The sequence below is a fragment of the Salmo trutta genome, chromosome 25, assembly GCF_901001165.1.
Source record: "Salmo trutta chromosome 25, fSalTru1.1, whole genome shotgun sequence".
Taxonomy (NCBI): domain Eukaryota; kingdom Metazoa; phylum Chordata; class Actinopteri; order Salmoniformes; family Salmonidae; genus Salmo; species Salmo trutta.
In genome coordinates, this window is record NC_042981.1 from 29,733,983 (window position 1) to 29,754,920 (window position 20,938).

General features: G+C 42.5%; 1 protein-coding gene and 2 pseudogenes across 2 annotated transcripts; 2 read left to right on the forward strand and 1 right to left on the reverse strand.

Annotated features, from left to right (window-relative positions):
* Positions 1-698: 698 nt before the first annotated feature.
* LOC115162663 (acid phosphatase type 7-like) lies at positions 699-4,203 on the reverse strand (annotated as a pseudogene).
* Positions 4,204-5,409: 1,206 nt separating this feature from the next.
* Positions 5,410-8,841, forward strand: LOC115162366 (KATNB1-like protein 1). Of its 2 annotated transcripts, none has more exons than XM_029713597.1 (10): positions 5,410-5,551; positions 6,215-6,341; positions 6,507-6,544; positions 7,036-7,303; positions 7,436-7,551; positions 7,642-7,692; positions 7,780-7,875; positions 7,956-8,054; positions 8,164-8,257; positions 8,356-8,841. In XM_029713597.1, the coding sequence occupies exons 1-10, from the start codon at positions 5,415-5,417 to the stop codon at positions 8,386-8,388; spliced, it is 1,059 nt and encodes a 352-aa protein (XP_029569457.1). In that variant the 5' UTR covers positions 5,410-5,414; the 3' UTR covers positions 8,389-8,841. The 2 variants fall into 2 exon arrangements, with proteins under 2 accessions (XP_029569457.1, XP_029569459.1); XM_029713599.1 differs by having other exon boundaries at positions 6,525-6,544.
* Positions 8,842-9,486: 645 nt separating this feature from the next.
* LOC115162367 (fibrinogen-like protein 1-like protein) lies at positions 9,487-20,319 on the forward strand (annotated as a pseudogene).
* Positions 20,320-20,938: the final 619 nt, after the last annotated feature.

Below are 20,938 nucleotides of genomic sequence, written 5' to 3' on the forward strand. Positions count from 1 at the left end.
TTGGCTTAAACGCAAGATAGGAAACTGATCTGTCTCAGCCAGTGTTTATTTTGGACAAGGATTACTTGTTTAGATGTAGGTGGTTCTTGAACCAGCTCCAGACTTAGAAGCTGAAATAGCTCCCATATGTTCCAATGGCACAGTGGAGTTGACGAAAGTGTTTTCTACAGTGGAAAAGCTGTGGTTGCTCCACTCTGACCAAAAAGTTGTTTTTCTGAGATTCTACCCCTGCCTCACAGTACAGTACAGTAGCACATTATGGATACCAAGTCTGGGGAGGTCTGGCAGTCTGTCTCACCAATATGAAATGCAGCATGTACTGAGTTTTTACCCAAACCATGTAATAATAGCATTGATTAGATGTGACCTATACAGAATGCACCAAAATATGTACCAGGAGCGGAAAGCATTGGCTAATGGGGAGCAGAAAGTAAGCAGACTTGAACCATGTTGACTCACTGTTTATGAAGATTTCATAACACTGTCAGTTTTTATCATCAGTTTAACACTGAATGACTGGTGCCTGTGTGTGTGTGGGTGTGTGTGTGTGTGTGTGTGTGTGTGTGAGAGAGCGAAAGAGCGTTAGAGAGAGAGAGAGAGCACGAGAGAGCGCAAGAGAGAGAGAGAGAAAGAGAGAGAGAGAGTTAGAAAGAGAGAGGAGTAAACAAGTAGAGAGGGTCATGTTAAGGTCCTACTCACTATGCAGCCTCGTGGTTCCCAGGACAGGTCATATAGGGCACGTAGACAGCTATGGACTGGATCTGACGCATGAACTCATCTCCAATCCTACCGTTGTCCTGAAAAAGTTTGATTTAGTAATTTACCACAGCATAATACACAGTATTAGTGCTAATGAAGTCTGAAATAACGCTGACAGAATACATTTAAAAAGCACATTCAATTATCTAAAGCTAAAGTACTGTAAATCTTTCCAGACAACTTTAGGAATGTTCCATTTGCATACCAAACAAAACCCCAAGGAAACCAGAACTGTTAATTTCACAAATATTCTAATGGTGGCAATTGAGCTTATGTACACACTGCGGTGGATGTCATGGCCTTCTTCTGGTTTTCAGTTGCCATTGCCCTTAATGAGCTTTCAGACAGAATTTCTATTTCTGTTTTTCTATTTATAATATCAAGGAAGCCGCGGAACAGAGTCAGACATTCCAGTTCAAACTCGGCATGAATTGCAGTTATTAATTTTTGTGGTTGTCTGCTCATAATGTCCAGCATTTTTCTCCATGTTTGAGAAAAGTATGAAATGAGCCAACTTTGCTTTTTAATTTCAGGGAAACAGCAGCCGCTGAAACCATTGGGGATTAATACCTGTATATGTCATAGTAATTATGAAGAGCGCTGGCCAGTTAGGTTTAGGGAAACATGGCCTCTGTCTCGGCTGAATAGAGCCCTGGTGCTGTACTTCATAGGTGTTATGTCCCTAATTCCAGAGTTCAGCACAGGATTAAGGCATTTCACAGCTATGCAGGTCATTACAGCAGTGTGTCTTAACCATGGCCCAGGCTCTTAAGATCTGCTGATGGAAAGGGGAACAAAAGGGGAGCAGGGGCAGAGTGGCTCTATCTCATATATCATCATGGATCTAGACAGATACCCAGATGGCCTTTAGTGGTCTAGGCTCATGACGACAGAGCCCACTTTTACATCTTACCCTGAGGGTACCATAAGCTTTGAGTGTGCCCCTGTATGCCATAGTTTAACTTCATGAAAATCCCATGAGAAAGTGCTTAGCATAAATGGTATGTGTATCATTCTACCAACTGACCAGTGATGGACAAGCGTGTACAGAAAACAAAAATATTTTGATATTTTATCTCATGCATGTCATATGCAAAGTCCCCTAGAAAACAAAAAAGCACATGTTCGTCATGCTTTGCATAATTTTTCCAAAGTGTACTCCATATTTCACCTAAAGTATCAGGTTTCAGGTAAGACCCAAGTGCAGACTGTGTTGAAGTAACAATGTTTATTGCAACAACAGGGGCAGGCAAACGACAGGTCAAGGCAGGCAGGGGTCGATAATCCAGAGTAGTGTGGCCAAGGTACAGGACGGCAGGCAGGCCCAGGGTCAGGACAAGCAGAGGTCGGTAATCCAGAGTAGGGGCAAAGGCACAGGAAAGCAGGCAGGCTCAGAGTCAGGACAGGCAAGGGTCAAAATCAGGATGACGAGAAAAAGAGAGACTGGGGAAAAGCAGGAGCTGAGACAAAACACTGGTTGACTTGAACAAACAGGAGACAAACGGCTGTGAGACATGGGTTTAGATCTAGACAGATGAAAAGTAGGAAGTGTATGGAGGGTACGGGGAAACAGAGGGCGAACAGCAGAGGGGCTATTTATTTTGGAGCAAGGAGGAAAGGTCTCGGCTTCCAGGGGTATTGCCGCGGGGCTATAACGGCGTGCCAGCGCATCCGGCTTAACCTCCTTGGGTACCGGTTGGTGTTGTGGAAGCGAAGTGGCCTGGGCCTTACTGAACCCCTCCTGGAGGCATTGGTACTCCGCACGAAAGGCGGAGCGGTTCGTGGCAATTTCCAAGCCCCCAGGAAGACGTCCCGGGGCAGGCAGAGCTGATTTCAGGCAATGGGTATGGCAGAACGGGCTCCAGCCCACGATGGCACCAGTAGACCAGTCAATCGAGGGATTGTGTCGCTGGAGCCAAGAGAATCCCTATACCACGGGAATGTGCGGAGACTCAATTAGCAGGAATTGGATCGTCTCGCTGTGATTCCCCAACACTCGTAGGTTGATGGGGGTGGTATGGTGGGTGACCCGGCCTATAGAGCGCCCGTTCAGCGCTCTAACATCCATGGGAATGGAGAGGGGTTGAGTGGGGATGCCCAGCTCGGACGCCAGGGTAACATCCATAAGACTCATATCGGCCCCTGAGTTGATGAGTATCTGGAGAGACTTGGACTGGTCGCCCCACCACAGGGTGGCATAGAGAGTAGGGGGAGAAGCAACATTATCCTTAAGACCCACCAGAGTACTCATTCCTACCAATGAGCTAGGTCTCTTGAAGGGACAGTTAGACACATAATGACCGACAGTACCGCAATACAGACAACTCTGGGTGTTAAGTCTGCGTAGTACTCGTTCGGCTGCATTGGCTCGGGGCAAATCGTCAGTCTTCGGAGGCTCTTGGAGGAACTCGGGTAAGCTCGGATCCTCTTGGGGACGAAGACGCCAGGGACTTCCGGAGTTCATCAGATGCAAGGTGGGATCCTTGAGTGAGCGATTGGGACCGCAATCAGACCTCTTCTCCCTCCTACGTTCCCGTAGCCGACCATCGATCCGGATGGTCGAGATCCGTCGGTAGTTCCTGGGCTGCAAGCTCGTCCTTTACTTCCTCTGAAAATCCGTGCAGGAACGTGTCAAACAGCTCTTCCAGGTTCCAGGCACCCTTTTCAGTGTACCGACACATGTATATATATTTTTTTTACAATTTTAAAGGACAGGTGAAACAGATCAGGGTGTGACACAAAGTGAACCACAATTATATACCACTATGATTGAAGTTATTATGCAACGGCAACATTGATATGCTATTCACTTATGACAATCAGTCGGGAGTTAGCCGCATAACCACTTAGGATGAGATCATAAATGCTGCCGACCTGGGTCTACTACTGCAGTCTGGCCAGAGACTGAGGGTTCTCATTGCCCATGTCCCCATAGATGGCAAACCTGGAACCCCAGCTAGCACTCTCATTCAGAGCAGTAAAGGACAACACATCACTCCAGCCAGCCTCACTGCCACAGTGGTACACTGCAGTGAACACAGGAAAGAAAACACTGTTCTATCAATACTACGATGATGACCGAATGTGACAGGCCATAAACATCCATCATGCTAGTTCGGTGAACATGGAAACCTACCATAAGCAGAGGCAGGTCTCAGGACAGTGAGTGTGACCCCGTGTATGTGGATCTCCCTCCCTTCTGATCCCGTCCATAAAAAATCTGTCGTTCTGGCCCTGAACAAGGCAGTTAACCCACTGTTCCTAGGCCGTCATTAAAAATGAGAATTTGTTCTTAACTGACTTGCCTAGTTAAATAAAGGTAAAATAAAAATTTAAAAAAGGGTAGCGTTGCTCTTGGCGGTCAGCTCAAACAGTCCCCCCCCACAGGCCGTACTCCACGGTGCTCTCCTCTGTCTCATTGATGGTGGTCCAGGTGATCTCCATAGAGGCAGGGAGCCCTGGGGAGAAAAGCCCCAAAGTTATCCAGCGAGGGGGCCTGCTGATCAGACTGCTCACCCTGTCAACCTGGATAGAGTTACTGCCCTGGATACTTACTGATCCACTTACGTAAGCTGGGAGACACTCGCTCAAAAGGCTGATATTGTTCAATAACTCACAAGTCTGTGCTTTTGATCTCCCTGTAGACAGGATTTAATGAATTAAACATTTGGTTAAACTCAATGGACTCTGCTTCCTTTGAACGAAACCCAGCCTTTCAGGATCCAAATTATCTCAATTAGGCTTCAGAAAACTGTGCCAGATATGACTTGTTAGTACAGTAGTGCTAGTGTACTATACAGTAGTGCTAGTGTATTATACAGTAGTGCTAGTGTATTATACAGTAGTGCTAGTGTATTATACAATAGTGCTAGTGTACTATACAGTAGTGCTAGTGTATTATACAGTAGTGCTAATGGACTGTATAGTAGTGCTAGTGGATTATACAGTAGTGCTAGTGTACTATACTGTGGTGCTAGTGCACTATACAGTGGTGCTAGTGTGCTATACAGCAGTGCTAGTGTATTATACAGTAGTGCTAGTGTACTATATAGTATTGCTAGTGTACTATATAGTAGTGCTAGTGTATTATACAGTAGTGCCAGTGCACTATACAGTGGTGCTAGTGTTTTATACAGTAGTGCTAGAGCACTGCACACAGTCAGTCAATCAGTCAGTGTCTCTGATAAGGAAATCAGAATCAGTCTACCAAACTGATGAAACAGCAGCCTGTGGAGTTGACTGTGGAGTCAGCAAATGCAGTGTGGCAAGGCATGATGAGTCAATAAAAGCAGATGATGTTGGTTGTGATTGTTGATGTGTTCTCATTTAAAGGACAATTAATTCACTTTGAGTTAATATGTTCTTGCATTGGCTTTTTAACTGATGAGAACTGTATCACTTTGTGATTGCCTCCATACAATTATACAAGCAGCCTTAACGTTCTATTAAAAATAGTATTTTAGAGTGAAGCAGTGAAAGATCCAATCCACTACGAGAATAGGATGAACCTAAAAGTTACCAAAAATAGATCATTCATTCATTCTGTATTTGAAGCAGTTAAAATGTACATTTTGAATTGTAATGCACTAAACATGTTGAACACTAGGGGGTGCAAAACAATAGTCCAGTATTCCTATTGTACATCGAGTGCATTTATGAATCCCCAACAGTGTCTGGTCATAGTTGAGAAAAGTAACAGGGGCTCGGGTTGGGTTAAGAAACCAAGGCGAAAGGATAGCAAAACCAGCCTCGTGAGATCAGAACATCTTAGAAAGTCTATCAACACTGACAGGTAGGTGATTGCAGCTATAGCAAGCTAGCTATTACAGTAGGTTAGTTCGAGGAAGTTGTAGTTATCAAACAAGCAACGTTAATTGAGCTCATCTGTAGCTATCCTTCCACATGCTATTGCTGTCTCGAGCTCTCTTGCTGCAAATGTTAAAACTACAATGCCGGTTTTACTGGCTGATAACTTCAAGAGAGACATGTATCGTGACAACGGTAAACGGACATTAGCTTCCTATAAATTGAAATGCGCAACATAACCAAAAGTGGCACTAAACATAGCTAGCCAAACTTGCTCTCCTTTTCTGGCTACGTCATTATTAAAAAATAATAAACAACGTGCCCGCGAGGAATTCTGGGTAAAACACGTTTACCCAGCTACATGGTGTAGATAGATCTGTAATTACACATTCTTTCCCTATGCAAACATAGGCCCAAAGAAAGACCTGGGAATAATTTTGCCCCTTAATGTATCTCTGACTTTTTTAAGTGTATGTTCAATGTGATTTAATTCAGGTTCTCACTAGGCTGTCAACCCTTCAAACAGTTGTTGTTATACAGACAGCTGTACATTCTCTCTCTCTGGATATTCCCATACCATTTACAGAGCTTTGTGTTTGTGTGAGGAGTTTTGATGTATATTGATTGCAGTGTGTACTTCACCCCCCAGGATATTGATGATGGACTCGGAGGAGCCCGAGGAGCATGATAGTGACGAGGGAGAATATCAAAGCCTTGAAGAGCAGGACATGGTCCAGTACAGAGTATGCTACTCTCATCCAAAGTACACCAAGGAGGTAAGTTTCGGCAGGGAGGGGTTATGATTCTTCTCAATTGCAGTCTATTATATTACTGTAACAACACATTATAGACATTATAGAACTGTATCAACAATGTTTTGGTAACACCTCCATACAATTCATTGAAATTGATTTTGTAATATGTCTTTCTTTACCTTTGAGTTGGATTTCTGTAAAAAGGAAGACGTTAAGAAGAAGAGGTAGGTTTTTGCCTTTTCCAAAAGTACGGGTTTAAAGGGGCAATCAGCCGTTGCTACATTCATCTTTGTATGTATAAATTAATGATACTATGGATTCTTGAATAGTATAACTTATTTTTGCCTCGTGAGCTTAGTTCAACTATTTTACCCCATCAGAACCAAATATAAGCTTGTCTTACTCCAATGTTTGTAAACAAAGAAAATGTAACAAACACTATATAGCCTCAAAACATGGTTATAACTATAATTTTGATATCATGAAAGGTCAGTCATTGCATCCGTAGCTCTATGAATTTGAGAGTGGTTCAATTTCTCCAGCCCCATCCTGCTTTTTACCAAAACAGGGGCGGGGGTATTGTTCAACTGCTGATTGGCCACTAATGAAATCTCCAACTGGAACAACGTACACTACTGTTTTCATTGTTTCATATAATTTATGATTGAGTGTAGTATTTCTGAGTATTCAGCCATATTTCTGTTTCATACTGTAGATGTCCGGCAGGTCGTTCAGGGAACAACCCTGGGAGACAGAAGCGGGTTGTGTCGTGTAAGAGGAAGACCCACCATCTCAATATCTGTCGAAGGAAGCAGCCAGCCACATGGAAAACTTATGATGTGGCCAACAAGGAGAACGAAATGGCCTGTGTGCAGGACATGGAAGAGATATTCTATATGGACCCATGGGAGTTTCCACTCACTGTCCCTCATCCTAACAAGACTGATGAGGCTGGTTCAAAAAACAGTGACTACTTCACAGAGGTGTGAAATATCAGTAGTGTATTATATTTGTCTAATGTCTTTGGGGTGGGTTGTCTCATTATCTTATCATCGTGATATGCTTGTTGTCACAAATATTTGAATGTATTGCACCACCGCTCTGCTGTTTTTCAGTTGTCAAAAGACCACAACACAATGACAGAGGTGCTCTTTGGAAGAAATCTGAGACTGAGTGTAGCTTTGACCCTGTGGCAAAGAAATGTTGGAGAACTGCTTACGTATTTTTTAAGGTACAGTAGAACTTGTCAAGATTGAAATATCTGAGGCTTTATTGACACAAAGTTGTGATTGTATAATAGCAAAGCTCTTTTCTCCCTCAGGATCCAAGACACTGGTGTGTTTGTTGATTTTCTTCCAGTGATAACAAAAAGGTATATTTCTCATTTTATTTTTAGGGGTAAAAAGCAATGATTACAATTGAAGTTTCATGACATTTATTTTCTATCTTTCACCGATAGCCTTGATGGTGAGTCAGAGTCACCCAGCGTTTCCATTGGCTGTTGTGTTGACCTTTTCCCCCTAGTGAAAGAGGTCCTCACTACTCCATATGAAGAGTGAGTACCACTGTTAATGACACACTTTTCATTACAAATTCTTGAAAATCCAACTAAACTAATTCCATGTTGTCTTGCAGGCACCTGGTAGCTGGTTTACGATTGGTACAATCAGTATTAAGACATTGGTGGCCAGAGCTCTCAGCAAGTGAAGGACCTGACACACATTCTATGGATGGGTATGTTGACTCAACATGCTGACTGGAAGCTATGGAGATGTGTATTCTTTGTGGAGCAGGCACGCCCCATGTGTAACTAAAACTTCTCTGTTTTTCATGATCATTGCAGAAATATCCAAGTGTTCAAACAGCAGCTAAAGGAGTTTTGGAACCAGGAGCCTCATTTGAGTTCAGTTCCAGGAAGTGCAGGTGAAATAGCAAAGGTGGGTTCTAATTTACGGTACATGGTCATTTCAATATATCTAATACAAGTGCAAATAGTGTTAGTGACATTTCTGTTATCTTCGTTCTTGTTTTCTAGGTTATAGACTATTACCTGTTACAATTGCCCTGATCGCAATGGTGGCCCATGCCAAGCTGCAGTCCAGTCCTGATGACTTGTCATTGTAAAGTTGGAAACCACATAAGAACACAATAGACTTGTGATACAATGATCTGCACTACTTTACTTTTGATGTGGGGAAAAGCATTATAATTTGAGGGCTCCTAAACAGTGCCCAAAGAGTGCCTGCTGAAGAGTGCCAGAGAGCCACTCCAGACAATGATTGTGCCTTGTTATTTTTTAAGAATTTGAATTACAATTTGAGATGACCAACCTTTGTCCAAAATTGCTAACATGACTTCACCTCACTAAATTTCAATGGTATGAAATTAATCCAAAGGATGAAAGTGTGTGCAATTGATTGGTTACAGTAGAGAACCAATTGAAGTTGTGTTGGATGAATTAAAATGGTACTTGAAATTGTTTTATTGTAAATTAATAAATTATTTTGAAATTAAAATGCCAGTAATGTTATGTGACACCTTTGTGTTCAGCCAGGCAGTGATGTTTCAGAGTGGAATGGTTGGCTGTTGGTTGATGGAGTCGGAGAGAAAGGGTAGAGAGAGGGAGTACACTGAGTGGTGAGAGAGAAGAGGTGAGTCTCAGTGGGAGCATGTGTTGGCCAGTGCCGACAGCTCCAGAGTGACTGCCAGCCAGGCAGCAGTACAGCACAATTAGTTATTAGCAACCGCCACTGCCCCGAAAGCAAAGCTGAAGTTTTCATGTATTTTTAGTCAGGCTATACTGAAATACTCCAAGCCCTAGTTAGAGCCGATAACTAGGGCTGAGAGTATCACTATGTTTTTATTTGTCAGGTCACATGGTTAGGAAAGATTCCTTCCCCTATTCATAAGGTACTTGTATGTGTTGTCTTAGTGCAGAGGTCCTCCAAAATAATGAAGAAATATGTTTCAATTGTGAGAGCAAAATTGCAAGATTACGTTATAATACTTTTATTGCATCAAATGGTTGTTTTATTCAACAGAATAGAGTATTCTTAACTATTGTGTGTGTGTTCTACTGAGGATGGGCCTCTGGGAGATAACACTGACAGGAGATTTACGATGTCTTTTGGGTGATAAAACCTAAAGAGCATTCCAGAGCATGGGTTAATGTTTCTGTTCTATACCGTACCAGGGAGAGATGGTCTATACAATGAAAACTGTTGGAAAGCCTTTTGGATAATGTATTTAAGGTCATTTGTAATACTGATTTCAAGGTCATTTGTAATATTGATAATTATGATATTTGTGATTTGGACCAATGGAGAGGGCGTTGCCATTGACTAAGGGTAGGTAGGCTGCCTTAAGTCTATTTTCCTACAATCATTTTTCTTTATGGAGTTCTTAAGAGTAGTGATTTTAATTAGATTTTATTATTTGAAATGTTTTATTTTTTGACCAGTAGTAGTGTTTTTGTTTTTACACATTACTCTCATGGAGAGTAATGTGTTAAAAATGGGGAGGGTACAGTCCTCTAAAGTTTTGGATTGAAGTTTACACACCTTGAGTGATGTGTATGGAGTGATATGTGAAGGAGTGTATTGTTGTGTTGTTTGTTCTGTTCCCGATAGGTTATAGGTCTAACTTCCTGATGCTGTGGCTCTGCGATGATGTTGACAGTGTGATGGGGAGTATAAGCCAATTTGAAAGAATAGTTTCAATAGAATGTGTTGTTATTCGCTTTGACATATGTTTAGACATTTGTATTACGAATAATTGGTAGAAGTAATCATGTATCATATAGTTAATGAACTGAACTAAACTGTTGTTCTGATCTGTCCTCTCGAGGTTATCATGAAAAGTGACATCAGACGGTATCTTAATGCATGGAAGAGATAATTAGACCGAACAGTGTGTACCTCAAACAACCCTCTAACTGGCTGAGGAAGAGTGAAAGGCGTTCAATACGGCCCTGTCCGCACCACTTCTACCGAGAGAAATGAGTCCGAGCCAGCAACCGGTGTACAGCATCCAATCTAAGCTATCAACTGCTTTACTCTCATGTCTTTTCTCAGGAGTGTGAAAGGAGTCCACGTGGAGTGAGCATGGGGAGAGATCTGTTCTGAACTTCTCTTATGTTGCTGGTATACTGGTTGACGAATGGACAAGACATAATGGATGGTAAAGGTGATGGCGGCTCAGGTGAGACATTGAAATTGGGACATTATCATGGCCATCTACTTTGAACTGTAAAGCTATCTAAAGAAGACGAAAAGGACGCCAGAAGAATCAGTGCCTGAAGGAGGGGGTTGGTCAACTGTGCCCAAAATTGTTTTAGACTTTTGGGGTATCAGGTTGATTGTAGAGGTCTACACTACATAAAATTATAGTAATTTAGATTAAGAATGCATTGAGATACTGATCTGTATTATAATCGTGATAAAAAAAGTGAATAGTAGAATTATGGGATAATTATACTGGATGTTAATATAAATGTACATTCTGCCAATGTTGATGTGTGTTAAATTTAGTTTTTTTTACTTTGAGTGATAGGACCAATTTGAATCACTGAGCAATGTCATTCAACATTTTGGTTGGATAATTAATTGGGTTTTTAATTATGATTTGGAAACGGAATGATTTTTAAAACTGAAGGATTGATTTGAGTTTAGTATGTTAATAACTATATGAGTGAAGCCATGAACGTTTTAGGGATTGATTGTTTTGATTGTTGTTATGAACTAAAGATGTTGACACTATTCTCACCATGCCCTGGTGAATGGAGAGGGTGAACTCTGATCCGGAGAGGGAAACTGATCCTAGTCTATGTGATCTATAGGCATTGCCTTATAAATAGTTGAATCATGATGCTTGTCTTGGGTCATGTTCATTAGGCACCAATGGAATACATTTTACTTTAACTAGGAGTCACTACCTGGATTTGTCCAACAAGATATGCTAATTTTAGTTTCTGGGATGGAAATAGTCATTTCCACCATACCATGCTGATCCATTAGAGTGTGATAGATAACTAAAGCTTATTTTATTAAAGTCCATTGTTGCATGCACTGCATTATGCATTAAATATGTGCTTTTCACTGTCTGAAGATATAGCTTTGAATCTCATAAACTGTATGCATTTCTTGTTTTTATTCATGGGTTCGTGCAGGTGACTGTATCATAACCTTCCCAGACAAATTGCTAGAATGCTTAGAAAATGTGTTGGTGGTTGAAATAGGAGACAGTGCTGAGTTTCTTGGGAGGAGGCTGAGCCAGTGCTATAGCAGCTGGTCATGTGCAGGAACCCATACAATTAGTTATTGCTTTTATGCTTCTTGGTTTATGTAGAATATATGCATTTTTGACATGTGAATGAATGTTCTTAAATTAGCTGCAGCACTGGTGATCAGTGTGATGGGAGTACACACTGAATCCCTGGTAGCTGAAAACACACGTCTCCTGACCTCTGAAGAGCACAAGGTGGTCCTCAACCAGGGAATTAATGGTATGGACATTCATGTAATGTCATTACTAACAAAATGTAGAGATGGATTCTACAGTGAAACGTGTGGCTGTATCTGTAGCAGACTTGGGTTCAAATATGTGTATTTGATTATTTGATATTTAAATACTTCTGTGCATTTGAATATTATCAAATAATGTGGTCTAAATTGACTACAGCTATTGGAAGTATTTGAAAGTACTTTCAAGTACTTATTTCCAAATACATTATTTCAAATACCAAACAGACCTGGGTTGAAATGCATGGGAGTATTTATTTATATTCAAAAATACAATGCGTATTTGAAGAGTTTCCGTCCAAAACGCTATATATCCATTTTGGTAAAACAGATTATATTGTTTAAAGAACTTATGAAAGAGGTTGGTATGTTTTTTCACCATCTAATCATGCCGTGGGCTTGTTCAATGACAGACGGATGTATTTGTTTGAAATCATGATTTGATTGGTTTCATTTCAAAGACAAATAATCTTACATCCGCAGCTTTAAGTAGTATCGCTAGGTGTTGCACAGTCAAATGTGACAAATAACTACACAAAGAAATGTACAAATGACACATTTCTGACATCAACATTTAAAAAATATATACACAGTACCAGTCAAAAGTTTGGTCACACCGACTCATTCAAGGGTTTTTCTCATTCAAGGGTGAAGACATCAAAACTATGAAATAAGACATATGGAATCATGTAGTAACCAAAAAGGTGTTAAACAAATCAAAATGTATTTTATATTTGAGATTCTTCAAAGTAGCCACCATTTGCCTTGATGACAGCTTTGCACACTCTTGGCATTCTCTCAACCAGCTCCATGAGGAATGATTTTCCAATAGTCTTGAAGGAGTTCCCACATATGCTGAGCACTTGTTGGCTGCTTTTCTTTCACTCTGCGGTACAACTCATCCCAAACCATCTCAATTGAGTTGAGGTTGGGTGATTGTGGAGGCCAGGTCATCTGATGCAGCACTCCATCACTCTCCTTCTTGGTCAAATAGCCCTTACCCACCCTGGAGGTGTGTTTTGGGTCATTGTCCTGTTTAAAAACAAAGGATTGTCCCACTAAGTGCAAACCAGATGGGATGCGTATTGCTGCAGAATGCTGTGGTAGCCATGCTGGTTAAGTGTGCCTTGAATTCTAAATAAATCACAGACAGTGTCACCAGCAAAGCACCCTCACACCTCCTCCTCCACGCTTCATGGTGGGAACCACACATGAGATCATCCGTTCACCTACTCTGCGTCTCACAAAGACATGGCGGTTGGAGCCAGAAATCTCAAATTTGGACTCATCAGACTAAAGGACAGATTTCCACTCGTCTAATGTCCATTGCTCGTGTTTCTTGGCCCAAGCAAGTCTCTTTTTCTTATTGGTGTCCTTTAGTAGTGGTTTCCTTGCAGCAATTTGACCATGAAGGCCTGATTCACACAATCTCCTTTGAACAGTTGATGTTGAGATGTGTCTGTTACTTGAACTCTGTGAAGCATTTATGTGGGCTGCAATCTAAGGTGCCTTTAACTCTGTTTACCACCCCTACCTTGTCATAACACAACTGATTGGCTCAAACGCATTTAATAAGGAAAGAAATTCCACTAATTAATTTTGAACAAAGCACACCTGTTACTTGAAATGCATTCCAGGTGACTACCTCATGAAGCTGGTTGAGAGAATGCCAAGAGTGTGCAAAGCTGTCAGCAAGGCAAAGAGTGGCTACTTTGAAGAATCTCAAAGTAATATGAGATCTGTATGTAAAATATTTGCATTTGACATTTTAGTAATTTAGCAGAGGCTCTTATCCAGAGCTACTTACAGTAAGTGCATTCATCTTAAGATAGCTAGGTGAGATAACCACATATCAAATATACAGGATACGAAAATTCCATTCCAAATTAACAATGGATAGACAATCACTAGTGAAAGTCTACACACCCCTTGCATATTCTTCACATTTTGCTGCCTTATAACTCAACCTAAGTGATTAAATTCTCAAAGTGAAAGAAAAATTATTGAACATTTTCCAAATTACTAAGAAATACAAAATGAGGATGCATTGATTGCGTATGTCTTCACACCCCAGAGATAATACTAGGTGGAAGTACCTTTAGCAGCCATTACAGCTGTGAATCATTTTGAATAAGATTCTAAAAACCTTACATAACTCTTAGGGAAACATACAGTGCATTCAGAAAGTATTCAGACACCTTGACTTTTCCACATTTTGTTACGTTACAGCCTTATTTTAAAATGGATTAAATCCATTTTTTCCTCATCAAATGACACACAATACCCCATAATGACAAAGCAAAAACGTTTTTTTGGTCATTTTTGCAAATGTATTAAAAATAAAAAACAGAAATACCTAATATTCAGACCCTTTACTCAGTACTTTGTTCAAGCACCTTTGGCAGCGATTACAGCCTCAAGTCTTCTTAGGTATTGAAATATGTAATGTACAGTGCCTTCGGAAAGTATTCAGACCCCTTGACTTTTTTGTGTTACAGCCTTATTCTAAAATTGATTAAATTGTTTTTTTTCCTATACCTTTGAATGACAAAGCAAAAACCGTTTTATAGACATTGTTAGCTAATAAAATTTAAAAAATTTAAAAAATGACATATCATTTACATAAGTATTCAGACCCTTTACTCAGTACTTTGTTGAAGCACCTGTCACGACTTCCACCGAAGGTGGCTCCTCTCCCTGTTCGGGCGGCGCTCGGCGGTCGTCGTCGCCGGTCTACTAGCTGCCACCGATCCTTTTTCCTTTTAGTTTAGTCATGTCTGTTTTGATTGTTCACCTGTGTCTAGTTTAGGTTGTTTAGTTGGTGTATTTATCTCGCCCTACCCCTTTTGTTTCGTGCGGGTTTGTTTGCGTTTTCCTGTCATTGGTTTTGGGTGGCGTATATTTTGTTCATTTTTAAATAGGTGTTTTTTCCTAGACTATGTTCTGGATGATTTTTGTGGACTGCTATTTAGTCTGTGCCTGTTGTGTTTGATGAACTGTTAATAAATATGCCTTCTCCGTATTTACTCCTCTCCTGCGCCTGACTTCTACACCCACATGTCCTAGAGAGATTTGACAGCAATTTTGGCAGAAATTACAGCGTTGAGTCTTGGGTATGACGCTACAAGCTTGGCACATCTGTATTTGGGGGGTTTCTCCTCTCAAGCTCTGTCAGGTTGGATGGGGAGCATCATTATTTTTGCTTTGTCATTATGGGGTATTGTGTGTAGATTGATAAGGGGGGGAAATTATTTCATCCATTTTAGAATAAGGCTGTAACTTATCAAAATGTGGAAAAAGTAAAGGGGTCAGAATACTTTCCGAAAGCACTGTGTGTCCATTGTTATTTCAAAATTGCTCAAGCTCAGTAAATTTGGTTTGGAATCATTGATGGACAGCAATATTGAAACCAGTTTTTATGCAGATTTAAGTTAGGACAGAGACTGGACAATTCAGGAACAATCAACAACTCCTGAAAAGCCATTCTGGTGTGTCTTTTGCATTAAAATTGGTGTAATTGTCCCGCAGAAAACTCTATCCCAGGGTTTTCAGAAGACGGAGACGTGTTTCCTTTGATCTTTTTACCTGGACTCTGCTCCTTTCACATTTATTTTCATCCTAACAAACTCCCTAGTCCCTGCAGATGACAAGCATACCCATAACATGATGCTTTCACCACAATACTTGAAAATACAAAGGGATCAACAACATTGCATTCATTCCACATTACAGGCCTGTATTTCACAGAAAATGCCGTACTCGTCACGGAAAATGTCGTACTGGAGAGATGAGGACCAAGGCGCAGCGAGAATGTGAATACTCATATTTAATTACCCAAAAAAGGAGTAAAGCATCCACAGGAAACAATAACACGACAGCAATAGTTTGCAGGCTAGCAAACGCAGTGCAAAACAACTACCCACAAAACCAAGTGACAAACATACTCCTACATATATGACTCCCAATCAGGAACAACGATCCCCAGCTGTTCCTGATCAGGAGTCACAAGACCAACACAGAACATTCACACACACAAGACTGCCACGTCCTGACCCCAAAACTACTACAACAGCTCCATCTGCTGGTCAGGACGTGACAGTACCCCCCCCCCCCCACTCAAGGTGCAGACCCCGGAATGCACCTAACAACAGAAAACACCAACAAACAAAATCCCCAACAAAACCCATAAACAATAACCCCTAAACAATAAGGGAGGGAAGGGAGGGTGGCTGCCGTCACCGACGGCACTGTGCTACACCCTCCCTCCCCAACCCACCTATCCTGGAGGTGGCTCAGGTGCAGGACGTGGACCTTGCTCCACCCTCGGCGTCGCCCACTTTGGTGGCGCCGATAGCTGCGCCGGGCAGACGGGCCACTCGGGCTGGACCGGAGGACAGGAGGGCCCCTCGGGCTGGGCCGGAGGACAGGAGGGCCACTCGGGCTGGGCCGGAGGACAGGAGGGCCACTCGGGCTGGGCCGGAGGACAGGAGGGCCACTCGGGCTGATCCTGACTGACGGGCCACTCTGGCAGCTCCGAACAGGCAGGGCACTCTGGCAGCCCCGAACAGGCGGGCCACTCTGGCAGATCCAGACAGGCAGGGCACTCTGGCAGTTCCGGGCAGTCGGGCCACTCTGGCAGTTCCGGGCAGTCGGGCCACTCGGGCAGTTCCGGGCAGTCGGGCCACTCAGGCAGTTCCGGGCAGTCGGGCCACTCGGGCAGATCCGGGCAGTCGGGCCACTCTGGCATCTCCGGGCAGATGGGCCACTCTGGCGGCTCCTGACTAGCGGGCGGCTCTGGCGGCTCCTGACTGGCAGGCAGCTCTGGCGACTTACGACTGGCGGGCAGCTCTGGCGACTTACGACTGGCGGGCAGCTCTGGCGACTTACGACTGGCGGGCAGCTCTGGCGACTTACGACTGGCGGGCAGCTCTGGCGACTTACGACTGGCGGGCAGCTCTGGCGACTCTTGACTGGCGGGCAGCTCTGGCGACTCTTGACTGGCGGGCAGCTCTGGCGACTCTTGACTGGCGGGCAGCTCTGGCGACTCTTGACTGGCGGGCAGCTCTGGTGACTGTTGACTGGCGAGGCTGGGCTGACGCACTAGACGCCTGATGCGTGGGGCTGGTACTGGATGTGCCAGCCTGGAGACACGCACCTCAGGGCTCGTACGGGGAGCTGGCCTGGGGCTCCATCCTTGCCCCGTCAAACAGCCCTTGTGCCCCCCCCCAAAAAATTATTGGGGCTGCGTCTCGGTTTCCCTTAGCTCCCTTAACTTGTCCTCCCAGGTCCATCCTTCCTCCTCGTTCTTCCGCTGCTTGGTCCTTTGGTGGTGGGTAGTTCTGTCACAAAAATGTCGTACTCGTCACGGAAAATGTCGTACTGGAGAGATGAGGACCAAGGCGCAGCGAGAATGTGAATACTCATATTTAATTGCCCAAAAAAGGAGTAAAGCATCCACAGGAAACAATAACACGACAGCAACAGTTTGCAGGCTAACAAACGCAGTGCAAAACAACTACCCACAAAACCAAGTGACAAACATACTCCTACATATATGACTCCCAATCAGGAACAACGATCCCCAGCTGTTCCTGATCAGGAGTCACAAGACCAACACAGAACATTCACACACACAAGACTGCCACGTCCTGACCCCAAAACTACTACAACAGCTCCATCTGCTGGTCAGGACGTGACAGTGTATGATAAAGTGAAAAGGAAGCCTGTGTTAAAAAGTCCACCTCAGATCATACATTCTGTTTTAAACAAGGCCGTTAAGTAAAACTTCAAGACAACATGGCAAAAACATTCACTTTTTGGCTTAAATTAAAAACGACAGGTTTGGGTCAAATCCAATACAACACAACACAGTGAAACCCTCTGTATTATCAAGTATTGTAGTGGCAGCATCATGTTATGGGTATGCTTGTCTTCGGCAGGGACTGGGGAGTTTGTCTGGATCAAAATAAATATGAAAGGAGGAAAGCCCAAGTAAAAAGATAAAGGAGTCAGTCTTCTGAAAATCTAACCCTGGGATAGCTGTTCATTTTCAGCGAGACAATGACACACATTTTTATGCCAAAGACACACCATAATGGCTTTCCAAGAGGTGTTGAGTGTTCCTGAGTGGTCTAGTCTAAGTCCTGGTTGAAATTCAGAGACAAGGTTTGAATATTACTGTCCATCAATGATTCCCAACCAAATTGAATGAGCTTGAGTTATTCTGACAAAAACAATGGACATATGTTGCCCTAATAATTATGCAAAATTTGTAGAATATTATTCAAAATTATTCACAGCTGTAATGGCTGCCAAAGGTGCTTCGACCAGGTATTAACTCTGACGTGTGAAGACTTACACAATCAAGACATCTTTGTTATTTTATTGTTAATTCATTTAGAAATGTTCTCTAACTTTCTTTCACTTTGAATATGTGGAGTAGGTTTTGTAGATCTATAGGGAAAAAAATTCCATCCTTTAATTGTCCATCCTTTAATCATTTTATTTAGATTTATACCTTTAAGGCAGCAAAATGTGAAGACTGTGCAAGGAGTGAATAGACTTTCACTAGGCACTGTATAGCATTTTGCAACAAAAAACATTTCAATACACATCTTAAATCTATGAATAAAGCATCTGAACAGTACTATTTTACACTCACACAAGAAGGCAATCATAAGCAATCATTTCTGATGAAAAAACACCAATATGAAAAATGTGTGTATATAGCGTTTTGGAACTGTGTATTTCCAAATACATTCATACACTACTTGTGTTTAAAAATAACAATAATGAAAATACTTACTTCCAAATACCTTAAATAGTCTGATCTGTAGTTGTCATGTATCATTTCAGGGGGATTTAATTTGGGCTTTAAATTTTATTGATTGAGAAGGGCTTTACTTCTCTGATGATGTAGAATGAGAAGCCCTACTGTATGTGTGGGCTATGTGTGCTAATTTTAAGTCTTATATCTTTGCTGATAGACAAACAAGTTTTGTTTTGAGTCTCCATTATTCTGGAGATAGTTCAAATGCCAAAGTCTAGACCGAATGACTTATTGACCCTTCTGCATCATCGTTTCTATACACTTGTTACACGTTTCACATTTGTTATCTGCTAATAAGAGCAATAGTGTATCGTTGTGACACAATTTTGTCATACTTAACAGCTGAGAAATTATGTTAGAGCATTGATGTTTGATGACACGTTGAAATCCCATGTGTGTTGGAACTGCCAATTGCCATGAGGATTAGTCCAACGCTGAAAAGACAGGGAGTGGCAGGTTAAAGGGATACTTCGGAATTTTGTCAATGAGGCCCTTTATCTACTTCCTCAGAGTCAGATGAACTCGTGGATACAATTTTTATGTTTCTAAGTCTGCATCCTGTATGAAGAAAGTTAGAGGTAGTTTTAGGTGCCAATGCTAATTAGGATTAGCGCAATGTCTGTAAGTCTATGGTATCTACTAGCATGCTAGCAGTTGCCATAGACTTCCAGTCATTGCGCAAACACTAGTTAGAAACTTCCTTCAAACTGCATGCAGACACATAAACATCTACCAGTTCATCTGAGTCTGGGGAAGTAGATAAAGGGCTTAATTTCCAAAATCCTGAAGTATCCCTTTAATCATCATCATAGTACCTTGAAAAGGTGTAAGTAATGCTTCGAAAAAGCAATCCAGATTATCTGCTTTGATTTACTCAGCTTGTCCTCATGTTACCCATCAACTCTTTGTGTGATCTAAGTACTGTGGGTGTTAATTCAGTTTGTTGCTATTTCACCCTGCAGAGTACCCCAGATACTGTTATGAGATGTTGATGGGTTCAGGGGTTCAAGCCAGAGTTGGAGTGTACCTGATTTAGCCTGGTGACTACCCCATCCTGGCTTACTGCACCATACAAGAGGGTAGTTGGACCTTAGTACAGGACATCACGGTCAACAGCAGCGTGGACTTCAACCGCACCTGTGTCGAATACAAGCAGGGTTCCTGACTGGTGACCACTGGCTGGGGAACGAACTCCTCCACCACCTCCCCCAAGGGCCTGGATGCTACAAGCTGTTTGTCAAGCTAGTGAACAAAGATTGCCATCACCAAGATGGGCGAGTATGTCCTTTTTATGGTGGAGGAAGAGCGGTCTGGGTTCAGGCTGCATCTTGGTCTGTTCCAGGGCTCTACCTTAGACGCTCTCACCCAAGACACAGAGAAATACCTGCATGACAACCAGAGGTTTACCACCATGGACCGAGACAATGACAACTACTTCCAGAACTGTGCCGAACTGAAGTTTTGGGGTGTGGCGGGAGGGGGCTGGAGGTACGACGCCTGTGCTGGAGCCAACCTAAACCGCAGCAACGTCATCTACTGGCAGAAGGACTGCAACAAGGACCACCTGTATAAGTATGCCTGGGTGATGGTAAAACCCTCGGACACAGTGATGTTTGTCAACACTGGGGACTGTAGGAAGAATGAACTGTGAGTGTTGTCTAGAGATTAGGTTGATCAATACCATAGGTGTCACGCCCTGATCTGTTTCACCTGTCCTTGTGCTTGTCTCCACCCCCCTCCAGGTGTCGCCCATCTTCCCCACTTATCCCCTGGGTATTTATACCTGTGTTTTCTGTCTGTCTGTTGCCAGTTCGTCTTGTTTGTTCAAGCCTACCAGCGGTTTGTCTCAGCTCCTGCTTTTCCCTAGTCTCTCTTTTTCTCGTCCTCCTGCTTTTTGACCTTTGCCTGTCCTGACCCTGTACCTGACCACTGCCTGTCTCTAACCCTGAGCCTGCCTGCTGTCCTGTACCTTGGCCTCTGCTCTGGATTGTCGACCCCTGCCTGCCTTGACCTGTCATTTGCCTGCCCCTGTGGTTACATTAAACATTGTTACTTCACACAGTCTGCACTTGGGTCTTACCTTGATTCCTGATAATATGCGGTTGTACTTATGCAGTGGTTCTCAAAACATTGTTTACGTAATAGAGACAACAGTTCAACACGTTTAATTCAGAAATACACAGAGACAAAAATACTGTAATATACTTGTCACACATTTTTTTAAGTAATAAAAAAATCAATTGTTAAGTGTCCTCCTCGACCTTCCCCCC